General features: G+C 38.7%; 2 protein-coding genes across 2 annotated transcripts in view; both read left to right on the top strand.

Moving 5' to 3' along the window:
- LOC115594656 (von Willebrand factor A domain-containing protein 7-like) overlaps nucleotides 1–1,285 on the top strand; it is a 29,799-nt gene extending 28,514 nt beyond the window's left edge. Inside the window, exons 15-16 of the mRNA XM_030438853.1 lie at nucleotides 147–440; nucleotides 522–1,285. Coding sequence (XP_030294713.1) covers nucleotides 147–440; nucleotides 522–980 — 753 coding nt within the window. The 3' untranslated portion in view covers nucleotides 981–1,285. The remainder of the gene's footprint in view (nucleotides 1–146; nucleotides 441–521) is intronic.
- A 3,857-nt stretch (nucleotides 1,286–5,142) lies between these two features.
- On the top strand, nucleotides 5,143–13,558 carry LOC115594654 (von Willebrand factor A domain-containing protein 7-like). Its single transcript, XM_030438851.1, has 15 exons — nucleotides 5,143–5,360; nucleotides 5,463–5,735; nucleotides 6,653–6,746; nucleotides 6,876–6,995; nucleotides 7,163–7,349; nucleotides 7,459–7,625; nucleotides 8,078–8,190; nucleotides 8,292–8,408; nucleotides 8,706–8,930; nucleotides 9,020–9,152; nucleotides 9,418–9,567; nucleotides 10,624–10,716; nucleotides 10,799–11,073; nucleotides 11,845–12,138; nucleotides 12,223–13,558. The coding sequence occupies exons 1-15, from the start codon at nucleotides 5,145–5,147 to the stop codon at nucleotides 12,655–12,657; spliced, it is 2,892 nt and encodes a 963-aa protein (XP_030294711.1). The 5' UTR covers nucleotides 5,143–5,144; the 3' UTR covers nucleotides 12,658–13,558.
- The last annotated feature ends 1,286 nt before the right edge of the window (nucleotides 13,559–14,844 follow it).

Here is a 14,844-nt window from a genome sequence, read left to right as displayed (position 1 = left end):
TTACTGATTAGACGAGGAAAAATTTGCTCTTTTGCAGCCACAAGGTAAAAAAACCCTCCTGTACGGTGTTAGGGCATGCCTCCTTAAGATCTTATATGTCATCTATATTTTATATGACTAATTCTCCCTTTTTCCTTCCATTTGAGGATGATACAAATGGCGTCTTTGCACCAGGAGAAACATTTTCAGTTCCCTTCTCTGTGAAGACCAGCAGTGCAGGAGGAAAGTTCACTATCCGAGCTACTAATGACCAAGGGTTTAATTCAACGTTCCCATCCAGTTTAGTCCTGGATACTGGAGGTAGTGCTAATGGTACAGTGAACCTCACAGCACCTGTTACCACTACGTCTGGTACCGACGTCACCCTGACTATTGAGGCTGATTCTCCAGGTGGAGCAGACACTAACTACCTTGTGCTGCGGCTTGCTGTCCTTACAGCGGTAACTCTCCAGTTGAAATGTGAAGGCAGTGAATTATAATTCTAGCTTTTTTTCTGACTTTTTCTTCTCCTCATACTGTAGGTGACTGATTTCACTGAGCCGCTGTGCGAGCTGCTCAGCCTGCAATCCAACTGCACTGAAAACTGCAGCTTGTCCACATGGAAGCTCTCAGTTCAAGTGACTGATAGGGCTAACGGGACAGGTATTGACCGTGTTAGCCTCAGACAGGGCAATGGCACCATGAACACCAGCCTGGCTGCTGGCAAAGAGAACATAACACTGGTGTCCTACACTGCATCTTGCTGTTCTCCTGATGTGGAGCTGCTGGTTGTTGATGGAGTGGGTAATGTTGGGACCTGTTCCTACAGTGTCCGGCAAACTTCCACCAGCAGCTCACAAGCCCCCTCACAAGCCCCCTCACAGACTCCGACAGCAGCACCTGTTGGGTCTTTCTCTACCAAATCTTTTCAGTCTTTTCTTTTTTGCATTTTTATCACTATTCTTGGCCTCAATTTACCATTTGAGATGGGAATCAACTGAATGTTGACATATTAATGTTGGGAAGACTTACGTTTCGAAGCTCTCTTGACTTTTGAAAATCAAATATATACTCAGTTGCCAGTTTATTAGGTATATGTAGCTTTAAATAATGCAGTCTTATACAACAGCACTGCAATAAACCCTAGGAATTAGTTTGCTGGAGCTGAAAGTGTAACTCCACCAATTTCCTACATTAACATGTGTTTACATGTCTTAGAGTAGTATACGTCCTTTTGTGGCACTAGAGGAAGCTGCCTGTAATCTGGTATGAAGAAGATTGTACAGCATTAAAAATGTGACTTTTCTGGTTCTGGTTCAGTTTGAATCATTTGTTTTAAAACCGTCCATAATGATTGAAGTTCAATACTAGAACAAAAGACCTTATTCACATGGCGGCCATTTTCCTCCACTAAGCATGGGAAACAAACGTAGGTAATCTGACAAATTGTTATTATTTTAAAGCCTCCAAGTTGATAAGCAACTGATGATGATGATGGATAGTAAAAATCTGAAGGCACATTCGGAAATATTTCAAGGTTTTTGTTTTTTTTTGTTTTTTTTTTAAATGGAGTGAAATTATAACTTGTCAGGTTGCCTTCATTTATATGGCCTGCAACCAAGAACAGAGCAGTATGACATTTCAGCTTCCCATCCTGAGTGGGATGTTAGAGGAAAATGGCTGCCATGCAAATATGGTCCATAGCAGCGGTGTCAAACTGATCCAGTACAGGGCCACTGTGGCTGCAGGTTTTCATTCCAAGCAAGCAAGAACACACCTGACCCAAATCAGGTGTGTTTCATCCCAACCAAGCAAGAGCACACCTGATTTGGATCACAGTGGCCCGTTACTGGATCAGTTTGACACCACTGGTCTATAGACTGCTTTTCCAAACCTGCTGCCTACATTGCCCACAATGCAACTTAACCACCTGAGTCGAATCACTCACAGCAATTTATCAGATTACTGCCAGTTTCCTCAGGAGCCACAAAAAACTTGGCAACTGAGTGTATAAACTGCATATATTTTATGTATTGTAGGATGATTGATGCCATTGTAAAACTTACTTTTAAATCATAATGGGGCTTTGATTATGTAATGATTAAGACATTAGTCAAGTGATCTTGTTAGTTTGATTATAATACATAAATCAAGATACAATCAAGATTCTCTGATATAAAGTTGTGTACTGCTATAGTTGATTGAATTGTTAAATGTTTTGGATCTTTTAAAGGGGCACTGTGTAAAAATCCTCAGCAATTTACATGTATTTATAACTTTTTTGTTGACCTTATGTGAGAGGATTGTGAAGGAACACTAGTTTATAATGGAGTCTGCTGACATAAACTAAAGACCAGCATCTAGCACGAGGCAGAAGTTCCCCAGACACCCTTTTAAAATAATGGCTAAAAAAATCAGATTTCTTTCACAGCAAAATGTAAAGGATGAGACAATAAAGCAGGGGGAAAAGGTGACCTTGCAGTGCCACATTACATCATCAGAGAGTCATATGTCATATATCAGCTTAATTGATAACCGGTCTTGTAACAACAATTAAGTATTGCATTGAATCAGCATCAGTCTTAGAAATGCAACAACAACAAGTAATTATTGACACTTTATCAAACATCATCAGTGGCTGTTAACCGAATTGCAACATGGAATTGAAAGAAGGCTACATTTAGAAAAAGAAAACAGTCACTACTTCAACACAGACTATCCCATTGTTTTGAGGGTGCAGCAGACAACAAAAATGACTCTGACTTGAACGTAACAGTATGCTGATGCTATCTTGCTGACCTTAATTTCTCTAGAATTCAACTTGGATCCTTTTTTTTAGGTGCTTCCCCTATGAATGTTCCCATTATCATTAAATTAAGCACTTCTCTAAATTAGGTTCTCTATCCTGTTGCATGAAAAACAATGCGAAACACTTGGACACTGAATTGCTGACATTTATCTTGGGTGTCTACCATGAAACTGTGTATTTATATACGTAGATCTTCTGTTTGTTTTGAATTGAAGAATTTGTAGCTTCTTCATGTTCTATCATGCATGCAAGAAATTCTGCCTGATTGTCAGAATAAATGGCCAAGTACATCTCTGCACTTGGTTAGGGTCAAAAACACACAAAATAGCCTTGTAATTCATTTGCGGCCATTTTCCTCCATTCCTCGGGGGAAACAAATGTGTGTAATCTGACAAATTGTTATCATTTTACAGCCTCCCAATTGATCAGCAACTAATAGATGATAGATAGTTGAATCCTTTTTTGAGCTAATCAGTTATCAAACCTGTGGTTGTACGTATCGGTGTAGTATGCTGTGTGCTCAAGGGTGTGTGTGCGTGTGTGTGTGTGTTACATGAATGAGGGTGCGGGGAGTGGGGATGTTAAGGGGGTATGTTTCATTTTCTTTTCTTTTAATGTAAAGCACTTTGGGCTGCATTTTTACATGTATAAAAAGTGATATATAAATAAAGTTAATTTGATTTGATTTGATTTGATTTGATTTAGAATTCAACTTGGATCCTTTTTCTTTGCTTCCCTTATGAATGTTGCCATTATCATAAAATTGAGCACTTCTCTAAATTAGGTTCCCTATCCTGTCGCATGAAAAACAATACAGAACACTTGGACACTGAATTGGTGACAGTAATCTTGGGTGTTTACCATGAAACTATGGTGATTATATACGTAGATCTTCTGTGTGTTTGAGGCATCCATGTTTTACAAGGTGTAGCTTCTTCATGTTCTATCAGAACCAGCTTCAGTGGGCAAACATGTGAATGCATATGAAGTGCCAAGTTCGTTTCTGCACTTAGTTAAATAAGGGTCTGCATTTTTATAGCCCTTTTCCAGTCTAACGACAGCTCAAAGCGCTGTACAATACGTGCCACATTCACCCATTCACACACACATTCATACACTGATGACAGAGGCTGCCATGAGAGGCGCCAACTGCTCATCAGGAGCATTTTGGCGTTCACTATCTTGCTCAAGGACACTTCAACATGCAACTAGGGGGAGCCGGGATTTGATCACTAGACAACCCTTTCTACCCACTGAGCCACAGCCATTAAGGTCAGTAAAACACACAAAATAGCCGGTTTTGGTCGCCACAAACAACACTGGAAATGTCTGCAGTTCTTCTTACAAAACACCTGATTCTGAAGCTACTTCTGCTGGAGCTGTCGACAGGTTTTCCAGTCTTACTGGCTTTCAACAACGCCACTACCCATCCCTGTTTCGGACATAATCCTGGTGCCAATATGGATAGGCGTAAGGAGTTATGCCTGTTTTTGGATCACTTATGTTACCAACCCCCCTTGTCTCATCTTCGGCTTTGAGTCCCATAAGGTAATAACTGTCAAGTGTGGTGAGGTATAGAGTCCAGATTTGGGTAAATGTTGACTTATGTGCAGGTTTATAAGAAAACGCATCAGAGGATGTTTAGCCTTTAGCAAGAAACTTTACATGTTGATGTTCTAAGTAGACATTTCTGAAGACTGCCAGACAGAATTAGCCACAGTTCATAGTGTTGTAACATTTAACACAGGGTTATCAGGGGATGGCAAAAACTGAAGTGGGGGCCAGTACCAACAACAACGTGCAACGGGTCCAACAGGTTCAGCACAGTATTGACTCCACCTCGGATGTAAAGCATTATAAATAAGGTTGTCACAAACAATAAGCGGCCTACAAAGCAAAATCAGGATCTGCGATACAGTATTGTCACATCTAACAACTATTGTTTGTGTAAAAAAATACAATTTGATGTAAGTTAGATTTTTAGATTTCAGTATTTTCTTATTTTGAATAAGGGGAATTCCGCACCACGTTTTTCTTCCTGCTGTGCAGCGATTTTTTTTCAACAATATTTTTAACATACATTTTTTATGTACAATTTGGTCACTGTTTTGTGTTTTTGATTTTTTTGAGGATGTAAAAACGTTTATCATATTGATAAATATTTTTGAATGTTTACACATTCTTTGCAACTTTGAATTCAATGTCAGCTGAGCTGACAAAGATTTGTATTAATGTGAAATATAAAGTGGTTGTACTGAGGTAAATGACCTGGATAAGGACTGATTTCAATGACCTTTACTAAAGCTGTGTTTTTTTTTCTTCTTTCAGCACTGAAACAGAGACAAGTTGAGCAGCGATGTCTCCTGGTGCGGTGGCATTGTGTCTCCTGCTCATGCAGACTGGAGTTTACGGGTTTGGCACTGAGCTCAATCTTGAGTTTAATAATGATTTTCCTTGCAAGAAAGCAGGCAGTCAAAAGCATGAAGACATCACTCAGAGAGCGATCTTAAATACCACCTTGCAGGCTTGTCATGCTCTGGCCCTGGCTGATGGCAAAGACTTCAGTTTTCCTGTAAGTGTTCAACCTGAATAAATTATACATTTTTGATCAGTTATTGATATATGTGATTTTGCACTACAACAAGTGTGTGTGTGTGTGTGTGTGTGTTTGCAGCCTCAGCCTTTTACAGCCGAGTCTGTTGCTGCTGCCTGTCCAGGATCAAAATCATCCAAAAGATTCCACCAAACCATCAAATTCATCCAACGAATGAATCGGCTCGTAGACTCTTCTCATGTCTCTGACCCCGAATACCATTTTGACAATGAAAAGTTTGCAGAGGGAAGGAGAATCATCACAGGAGGATTGGCAATAGTGAAGGCCAGCAACAAGGAAATGAACTTTGAGGCAGCAAGAGAAAAACTGGGAGAAATCACACACCCTTTACAGGTACTCTCTATTATGTGTTTGGTTCCCATGTTTATTAACATTTTCTTACAATAATGTAGCACTTCAAAAATAAAACTAATTTACGTTCAGCAAGCAGCACAACAGTGTTTTTCCATAAGCACTGAAATGTCTGCAATGAAATGCTAACATTTCCATGTAGACAATTCTCTCTCTTTTTTAAAGACATGTACAGAGCTTGTAGAGGGGTGCAAAACAAAAGCCTCTCTTTTCCTTAAGGCCATAGTTATGATTGTGAATCAATAATTTTACAGTGTTTGTCAGGTCCAACATGATTGTGTCATTTATATCTGTGTAAGAATTCTGGCTTTTTCAGCTTCTAACAAGGTCTGTCAGCTAATAGTATACCACTGTTTGTACCATGTGGTAACGGTAGCATCAGCAGTCGTAGTAGTTCCCCATTTGTGGAAAAATAGTGTAGAATGCCTGATTTCTATAGCACAGCATGTGCCCAGCATATTGTAGAAAGCATTTGCAACCTTAGTGTTGCTAGCTAACGTTAGCAACATTAGCTACTACAAACTGGCAACAGCATCAGTTTTGTAGCATCAATGCAACGGAAGGGAGGATGGATTTTCCAGATGGAGTTTTTTTTTGGAATACACATATTTTTAACTTATGTTGACATGGTTGTTTGATTGAAAAAGGAAGCCTCATTCTATTCTACTTTACAGTCTTTTTAATGGCAATCGGTCATGTTTGAAGGTTCTTCTGTGAAGTACTTTTTTAAACCTTGTTAATAAAAGAGCTTTAAAAATCAAATCTATTATTATTAAGTAAGGATCATTTGAATTTACAGTGTAAGCTCTGAAGTTTATGTACTTTTAAAAATCCTATTAAAAATGACAATAATCTGTCTTATTGAAAATATTTTGCTTGTTTTTCCTTTCAAATAACAGGATTTCTACAGTCACAGCAACTGGGTGGAATTGGGAAACACTCTCCCAAACACCAATCTGATCAGGTCAGGCACCAGCATTGGTAACATGGCAGGTAAAGAACTCCTGCAATGTCAGTGTTTGGCTATGTTACCAAAAGAGAGAGAAATTTGATTTAGGAGTAATTTTCTTAACAAAACCCTTAAAAGACTCAAAATGTCTGGTGGATTTTTATCTCCCATAGATTTAAGCAGAGCAACCTGTCGCAACTGTGATGGAGATGACTGCACGAACAACATTTTGGAGGATCTCGAGCAGGAAAGGATACTTACCTCTGGATATTTTGGTTTTAGCAAACCAGAAGGTAAATGTCATGCCAGTGCCTACCATAAGAACTATATTTAATTTACAGTGCAAGGACTATTCAGAAAATATAATTTTGTCTTTAGGATTGTAAATAAACCATTTATAAATCACTGCTCTACATCAAAAGATTGTTGCTAGTTTGATAGGTTGTCCCTCCTTGCACAGGAAAATGCAGCCATGGAGGATTTTTGGATAAATCAAAAGAAATCGAGCCTAAAGGTGGGATCAACAAAGACGAGATGGATTCCGAGCATGGACATCTCCATACGGAAGCAGCAAACGTGGCGGTAGCTGCAACCAGTGACCTACTGGAGGACATTCGAGGGGCTGCTGGTGACAGAACTTTCTTACAGTAAGAAACCTATTCTGCATTCTGTTTCGGTTATGTACTGTAAGGAGGCAAAGCAAACATTTTTTATGTATTTTATAATTAATTTTATTTGTCTCTGTCCTCCCCTCAGGATGATGGGAATTTCCGGTAAAGCTCTTTGTTTTGTGATCGACACAACAGGAAGCATGAGTGATGACATTGCAGCAGTGAGGACTGTCACTTCCTCTATAATCAACAGCAAAGTGGGAACAGAAGATGAGCCCTCAGTTTATATTCTTGTACCTTTCAATGATCCAGGTAGTATAACTAGTCCCTGACAAGACTTTTAATCCTTATTTTCCGCTTAAATAAAATAAATGGATGTTTGTGCAGTGAAGTTCATGAATTCGCTCTGCCTGCTCTGCTTGCCTTCTGAACTGTAATTTTCTGAAATGACCTGCAGATTTTTGTATGCTAACATGTGCTATATACGCTAACATGTGCTATATACTTGTTTGAAAATATATATACAGTCTATATATACATATATATATATATATATTTATATATATATATATATATATATATATATATATATATATATATATATATATATATATATATATATATATATATATATATATATATATATATATATATATATACATATATATATATATATATACTGTCACTGTCAGTGTCTGTAAATCACTCAAAAACACAATTACAATATGAAAAATACATCAGTTTTCTCTACACTTGAACCTCAGATTTTGGGCCGCTGACGAGGACTACAGACCCAAACATCTTCAAGAATGCTATAAATTCACTATCAGCAACAGGTGGAGGAGATTTTGCTGAAATGAGTCTATCAGGGCTGCAGGTGCTGTGATTTCTTTGATGCTCCTTCAATATCAGCCTCTAATGATATGAAAAACTTAAGTCAAACTACTGTATTATTTTGACCCTCTCTTCCTCTTATAGCTGGCTTTAACTGGGGCTCCTCCTAATTCTGAGATCTTCCTCTTCACGGATGCAGCTGCTAAAGACACTCACCTGAGAAGCACAGTGATTGCACTCATAGAGCGCACCAAGACAGTGGTGACTACTCTTAGTGTCAATGTTAAAGAAAACTGACACTTCATGTTTTACACCTCAGCCAATCAGCTTGTTGCCAGATTGCCCATTGACCATCAATTTAGATTAAGTGAATCTCCAGACAGACTGTAAAATATTCTGCTGACTATGGCAGCTTTCCTGTATAGTAGCTCGTAAAAAAGCAACACAGGGTATTGAGTTTGATGAATTTAACAATTAAGATTTTTCTCCTCTGATTCAGATTTCTTCCTGGAAACTCCTTGGTGCACTCCATTTTTTATTCATTTTATTTCTTTTCAGGTGAACTGTATGATATCAGACGTACCGATATATCGTGGTAGAAGACAGATAGGAAACGATCATCATCAACAACAACAACAACAACGACAGAGACGGTCTGTGTCATCATATGTCCAGCTTTACAGAGACCTGGCTCAGACTTCAGGAGGTCAGACTATTGAAGTCACAAAGAGTGAGCTCTCTGAGGCCGTCACCATCATTACAGAGTCATCCAGCTCCTCTCTGGTATTAAGTAATGCTCTCACTGGCAATTACTGACTTTTCTAATTGTTTCAAATATTCAGTTGTGTCACCAGTTTCATTTAACCTTCTAGGTGACCCTCCTGCAGGCAGCTAGGAGTCCAGGAAAAGCTGAAAATTTCATCTTCACAGTTGACGAGTCACTAAAAAACCTCACAGTTCACATCACTGGGAGATCTGTCGCCTTTACTATCATCAGTCCATCAGGTGATACTGCTTTGGAGATGAAATCTTTTAAAATATTTTGATTGTATTATCGTCAATAACCATTGATACAGTGTTTTGAAGTCATTTTATGTATGCTTTGAAGTTTCCTGACTTTGGCACTATCTGGTGGTAGTACTCAGTGTCACACTGAGGTAAAGTTACAACAGTGCATGCAAATACTTTTCAACTGACCTCATAAAAAGAATGGAAGTCAGTTTAACACTCAGTCTTCTAATCAGTGTGCTTCATTTTTTGCCCTTTTCAGGTGTCTCTCAGCAAAGCACCGACACAGCGGGATCATTGATCACTGCATCCCAGACAGTGGGGAATTTTAAGAATCTGAAGCTTAAAACAGAAGTGGGACTGTGGGAAATGAAATTGGTGTCAACAAATCCCTACACTTTGAAGGTTATAGGTGAGAACGTCATGATAACATGGTTGATTCACATTAGAGATTCTTAACTTTATTGTATTTTTAGGTGTAACTTTCTTTTGCTGTTAATCGCACATTCATCCAGGTTTGGTGTGTTTTTTTTCTGAGAATTTGACACATCAAACACTAACCACTATATAAAGGTATGCCACCAACAAATTAAAATATAGGTAAATAGGTCAAATTTATTCATTCAACGATAACAGCCACAATGTTGCAGGTAATTGGAAGAATCCACAGATTTTTAAAAACAATTTTCATTAGAACTGAGTCCTTCCATGCAGGAGGAACAGTACAATGTTAGCCAGAAAGTGGTTTAATGTTAGCTAACAGGTTATCAAATAGTATCAAAAATATCGATACTACAATATATCGCGATATTTCGTCTTGAGGTACGTTATCGATACACTGGTGCCAAATATCAATATTTAAAATTGTAAAAAAATAAAAAAATATTTTTATTTATTTATTTATTTATTTATTCATTTTTGGCCGACCACCACCACCCCTCTTTGGAGGACAGCTTTATCTATATTCAAACATAGGTATACAACCAAATAACATTAAAAAAATGGTTTAAGCAGCTCTGAAGCCCACACATATAGATATTTAATGATAGTTGTAGTCAGCGTGTGTGTTAAGAAGAGACACTGTGCAATATACTCGTTGTTTACCCGGCTGTCATTCATGTGAAATTGATTGACAATGTTTTGTAATTCCTATGAAATGGATTCAGTGCAGTCAATAAATTCTGATTTTCTTGATACAGATATCGTGATGTATCATGGATGAAATTTCTTGCAATATTATCGCAGAAACGCTGTATCGTGATATTATCATTATCGTGGGCAAAATATTGTGATAGTATCGTATTGCGAAGTACCTGGTGATACCTAGCCCTATTATCAAATATGTTGTTTAACCTTGAAATATGGCCTGATGTCCCTCCAGTTTTAGTACTGATCAAACTGATGTTTGTGTTCAGCATGTACCCTCAATGGTTGATTGTCCTTTCTTGTGACTTTATGTTTTTTGCAGGTAAGAGTCCCATTGATTTCCTGTTTGACTTTTTGGAGGCATCCGAGGGCTCATTTGGAAGTTTTGATGTCATAGACCATCGTCCTAGAGCTGGTAAAGGAAACAGACTTAACGCCAGGCATATGACATTTGATTAACTTCAGCATATTTCAGTGCATTCTCTTTTTTTCTGAAGGTGTTAAGGGTACTCTGTTATTGACGGTGACCGGGATCATCTCCGCCACGGTGACAGAAGTGATTCTGGTTGAATCATCGGGGTCAGGAAATGTCAATGGCAAAGTGAGAGATGTGGGTGGAGGAGATTTCTTGGTGCAGTTTAACAGGATACCATCAGAGGAGTTTGTGGTGCTCATGAGGGGGCAGAACATCAACAGCTCCTCCAGATCCTCAGGGACCTTCCAGAGGCAGTCATCCAGCAGCATCAAAGCATCAACTGTGACTGTTACTGCTGTAAGTAAAACTATTTAATCTAAAAACCAGATATGACGTTTAAGATTGGTTGCCCTTTCATATAAAGTCATGTGTGAATGAATGATTGTCAACAGTACACTGCCTCATATGGGGCACCATTTGTAGTTATTTATGCAACATTAATAATAATGGTAAAGTCAGTTCAGTTCAGAGGACATTTTGAAATCCACAATGAACGACGTTATCTGTGGGTCCCAACACAAGTCAATTTTATTTACGTTGCCCAAAATCAGAAATCTCATTGCCTCAGGGGTCTATACAGTAACCGACCCTCTCTGTCCTTCGAACCTGTATTTGAGTGAGGAAAAACTCCCCTAAAAAACACCTTTTCACAAGGAAGAAAATTGAAGAAACCTCACCAAGAACCCCAAAAGAGATATCCTGGGTCAAAAATGTCTTATTGAAGAAAATGATAAAAGAGAGCTAGTGGTCCAGCAGAGAGGACCCAGGATAAAAAGGTCCTTTTGATTCTAACGTCCTCTATTTTACAGAAAGAAATCTAGAAAGTATTTACCCTAAAAGGCGCACAGCTGAGAGATGGCAGCCGTTTGAACAAGTATAGCTACAGTGTCAAAAATAAATGATTGGATTTTGATTACTACTGACTACTGATTAGGCAAGAAAAATAAGCTCTTTTACAGCAGTGGGGTAAAAAAAACCTTCTGTTTAGTGCTAGTGCATACCTCCTTAAGATCTCATATGTCATCTATACTATATATGACTAATACTCCCACTTTCCTTCCATTTGAGGCTGATACAAATCGCGTCTTCGCACCAGGAGAAACATTATCAGTTCCCTTCTCTGTGAAGACCAGTGGTGCAGGAGGAACCTTCACTATCCAAGCTACCAATGACCGAGGGTTTACGTCAACGTTCCCTTCCAGTTTAGTCCTGGACACTGGAGGTAGTGCTAACGGTACAGTGACCCTCACAGCACCTGTTACCACTACGTCTGGTACCGACGTCACCCTGACTATTGAGGCTGAATCTCCAGGCGGAACAGACACCAACTACCTTGTACTGCGTCTCTCTGTCCTTAAAACGGTAACTCTTCAATTGAAATGTGAAGGCAGTGAATAATAATTCTAGCTTTTTGTTTTCTGACTTTTTGTTCTCCTCATACTGTAGGTGACTGATTTCACTGCGCCCATGTGTAAGCTGCCCAGCCTGCAGTCTAACTGCACTGAAAACTGCAGCATGTCCACATGGAAGCTCTCAGTTCAAGTGACTGATGGGGCTAACGGGACAGGCATCGACCGTGTTAGCCTCAGACAGGGCAATGGCACCATGAACACCAGCCTGGCCGCTGGCAATGACAACATAACGCTGGTGTCCTATACTGCATCATGCTGTTCCCCTGATGTGGAGCTGCTTGTTGTTGATGGGGTGGGTAATGTTGGGACCTGTTCTTACAGTGTCCCACAAACTCCCACGGACAACTCACACCAGCCAACAGCAATACCTGCTGGGTCTTTGTCAACCAAAGCTGTTCAATCTTTTCTTCTTTGCCTTGGAATCACGATCCTTGGTCTCAATTTACCATTTGAGATGGGAATCAACTGAATGTTTACATATTAATGTTGGGAGGACTTACTTTTAGAAGCGCCCGTGTCTTCAAATACATACCCACTTGCCTGTTTATTAGAAATATTTAGCTTTAAATACTGCAAGTCTAATACACAATGCAATTTAACCATCACTGTCAGCTTCCTCAGGAGCCACAAAAAGCTTTGGGATACTTTTCCACACAGTGTACGCAGATTTTCACCCCAAGACCCTACAACAAAACCTGCAATGTGTAAAATTGGTAGAGTTACCCATCACGGTTTACATTCAGGAGGCTGTTGTTTGCTGTGTTTTATTGTTAGACAGAGAGTTGTTTTTAAAATTTGGTCTACCTTTTTTGAAATAAATGGATTTATGGGCAAGCCTCATAACCTGGCAACTGATTGTATGTACAACCAGGTGATTAGTACTACTGTAAAACCAATGCTTAAATCTTTGAACTATGAAATGTATGTATCGCAGGGTGTTTGATGCCATTGTAAAACTTACTTTAAAATCATAATGGGGCTTTGATTATGTAATGATTAAGACTTTATTCAGGGGATCATGTCAGTTTGATTATAATACATAAATCAAGATACAATCAAGATTCTCTGATATAAAGTTGTGTACTGCTATAGTTGATTGAATTGTTAAATGTTTTGAATCTTTTAAAGGGGCACTGTGTAAAAATCTTCAGCAATTTACATGTATTAATAACTTTTTTGTTGACCTTATGTGAGAGGATTGTGAAGGAACACTAGTTTATAATGGAGTCTGCTGACATAAACTAAAGACCAGCATCCAGCATGACGCAGAAGTTCCCCAGAGACCCTTTTGAAATAATGGTTAAATAAATCAGATTTCTTTCACAGCAAAATGTAAAGGATGAGATAATAAAGTGGGGGGAAAAAAGTTATGTCCACTCACTGTATGTCTTTTGGGGGAAAGGTGACCTTGCAGTGCCACATTACATCATCAGAGGGTCATATGTCGTATATCAGCTTAATTGATAACCAGTCTTGAAACACCAATTAAGTATTGCATTGAATCAGCATCAGTCTTAGAAATGCAACAACAACAAGTAAGTATTGAGACTTTATCAAATATCATCAGTGGCTGTTAACCGAATTGCAACATGGAATTGAAACAAGGCTACATTTAGAAAAAGAAAACAGTCACTACTTCAACACAGACTATCCCATTGTTTTGAGGGTGCAGCAGACAACAGAAATGACTCTGACTTGAACGTAACAGTATGCTGATGCTATCGTGCAGTTTGATTATAATACATAAATCAAGATTCTCTGATATTAAGTTGTGTTCTGAATTGTTAAATGTTTTTGATCATTTAGAGGGGCACTGTGTGACAATCATTAGCAATTTACATGCATTGATAACTTTTTTTTATTGACCTTGTGTGAGAGGATTGTATCATGATGTAATCCAGTGACCGTCTCTCACAGTTGCCTGAGCATGATTTATTTAAGTTGTTTAATGCTGCTGGACTGTGGATTTCTTTGTGAAGACTCAGGTCAGATTTTTCAGTTCAACACAAACTGTCCCATTGTTTCATGAGGGAGCAGCAGGCAACACAAATGAGTCTGACCTGAATGTAACAGTTTGCTGATTCTAGCGTGCTGAACTTTATTTCACTAGAATTCAACTTGGATCCTTTTTCTTTAGGTGCGTCCCCTATGAATGTTCCCATTATCATTAAATTGTTCAATCTTTAAATTAGGTTCTCTATCCTGTTGCATGAAAACACAACACGGAACACTTGGACCCTGATTTGGTGACGGTAATCTTGGGTGTCTACCAGGAAAGAAATACATGGTTCTGTTGCCACTAAACCTGCTGCAACTGTCGGCAAATGTCCTTCTTTTCAAGGAGAACACTTGTCTTGCATCAACACCACCACCCATCCCTCCACCTTCTGCTGTGTCATGTGGCCTATAAGCATATAACGTGAACGTGAAATTATTCACTAGAATCATACATGTTAAAATGCTGATAACTACCATTCGCCTGAACTTATACAACTTATATTTAGTGCCTTTAAAGTCTTCACTACATATGTAACATGAGTCTGCACAGACACACATGTAAACTGAAACTAAAATAAATAATGTAGGATGCCGTTCAAAAGACATGACAACAACCAGGATGTTTGTATCAGACGTGCCCCTGTGTTCGCAGCACACA

This window comes from Sparus aurata, chromosome 13 (genome assembly GCF_900880675.1).
Source record: "Sparus aurata chromosome 13, fSpaAur1.1, whole genome shotgun sequence".
Lineage (NCBI taxonomy): Eukaryota > Metazoa > Chordata > Actinopteri > Spariformes > Sparidae > Sparus > Sparus aurata.
Note: the sequence above shows the minus strand (reverse complement) of the source record. Positions and strands in the feature narration are given on the sequence as shown.

What these genes read in the sequence shown, in the direction of transcription:
- LOC115594654 (XM_030438851.1), top strand. Translation starts at nt 5,145, where the DNA reads ATGTCTCCTGGTGCGGTGGCATTGTGTCTCCTGCTCATGCAGACTGGA. An exon ending in AAATCACACACCCTTTACAG is followed by an intron (nt 5,736 to 6,652) that starts GTACTCTCTATT and finishes TTCAAATAACAG; the next exon opens with GATTTCTACAGTCACAGCAA. An exon ending in AGACCATCGTCCTAGAGCTG is followed by an intron (nt 10,717 to 10,798) that starts GTAAAGGAAACA and finishes TTTTTTCTGAAG; the next exon opens with GTGTTAAGGGTACTCTGTTA.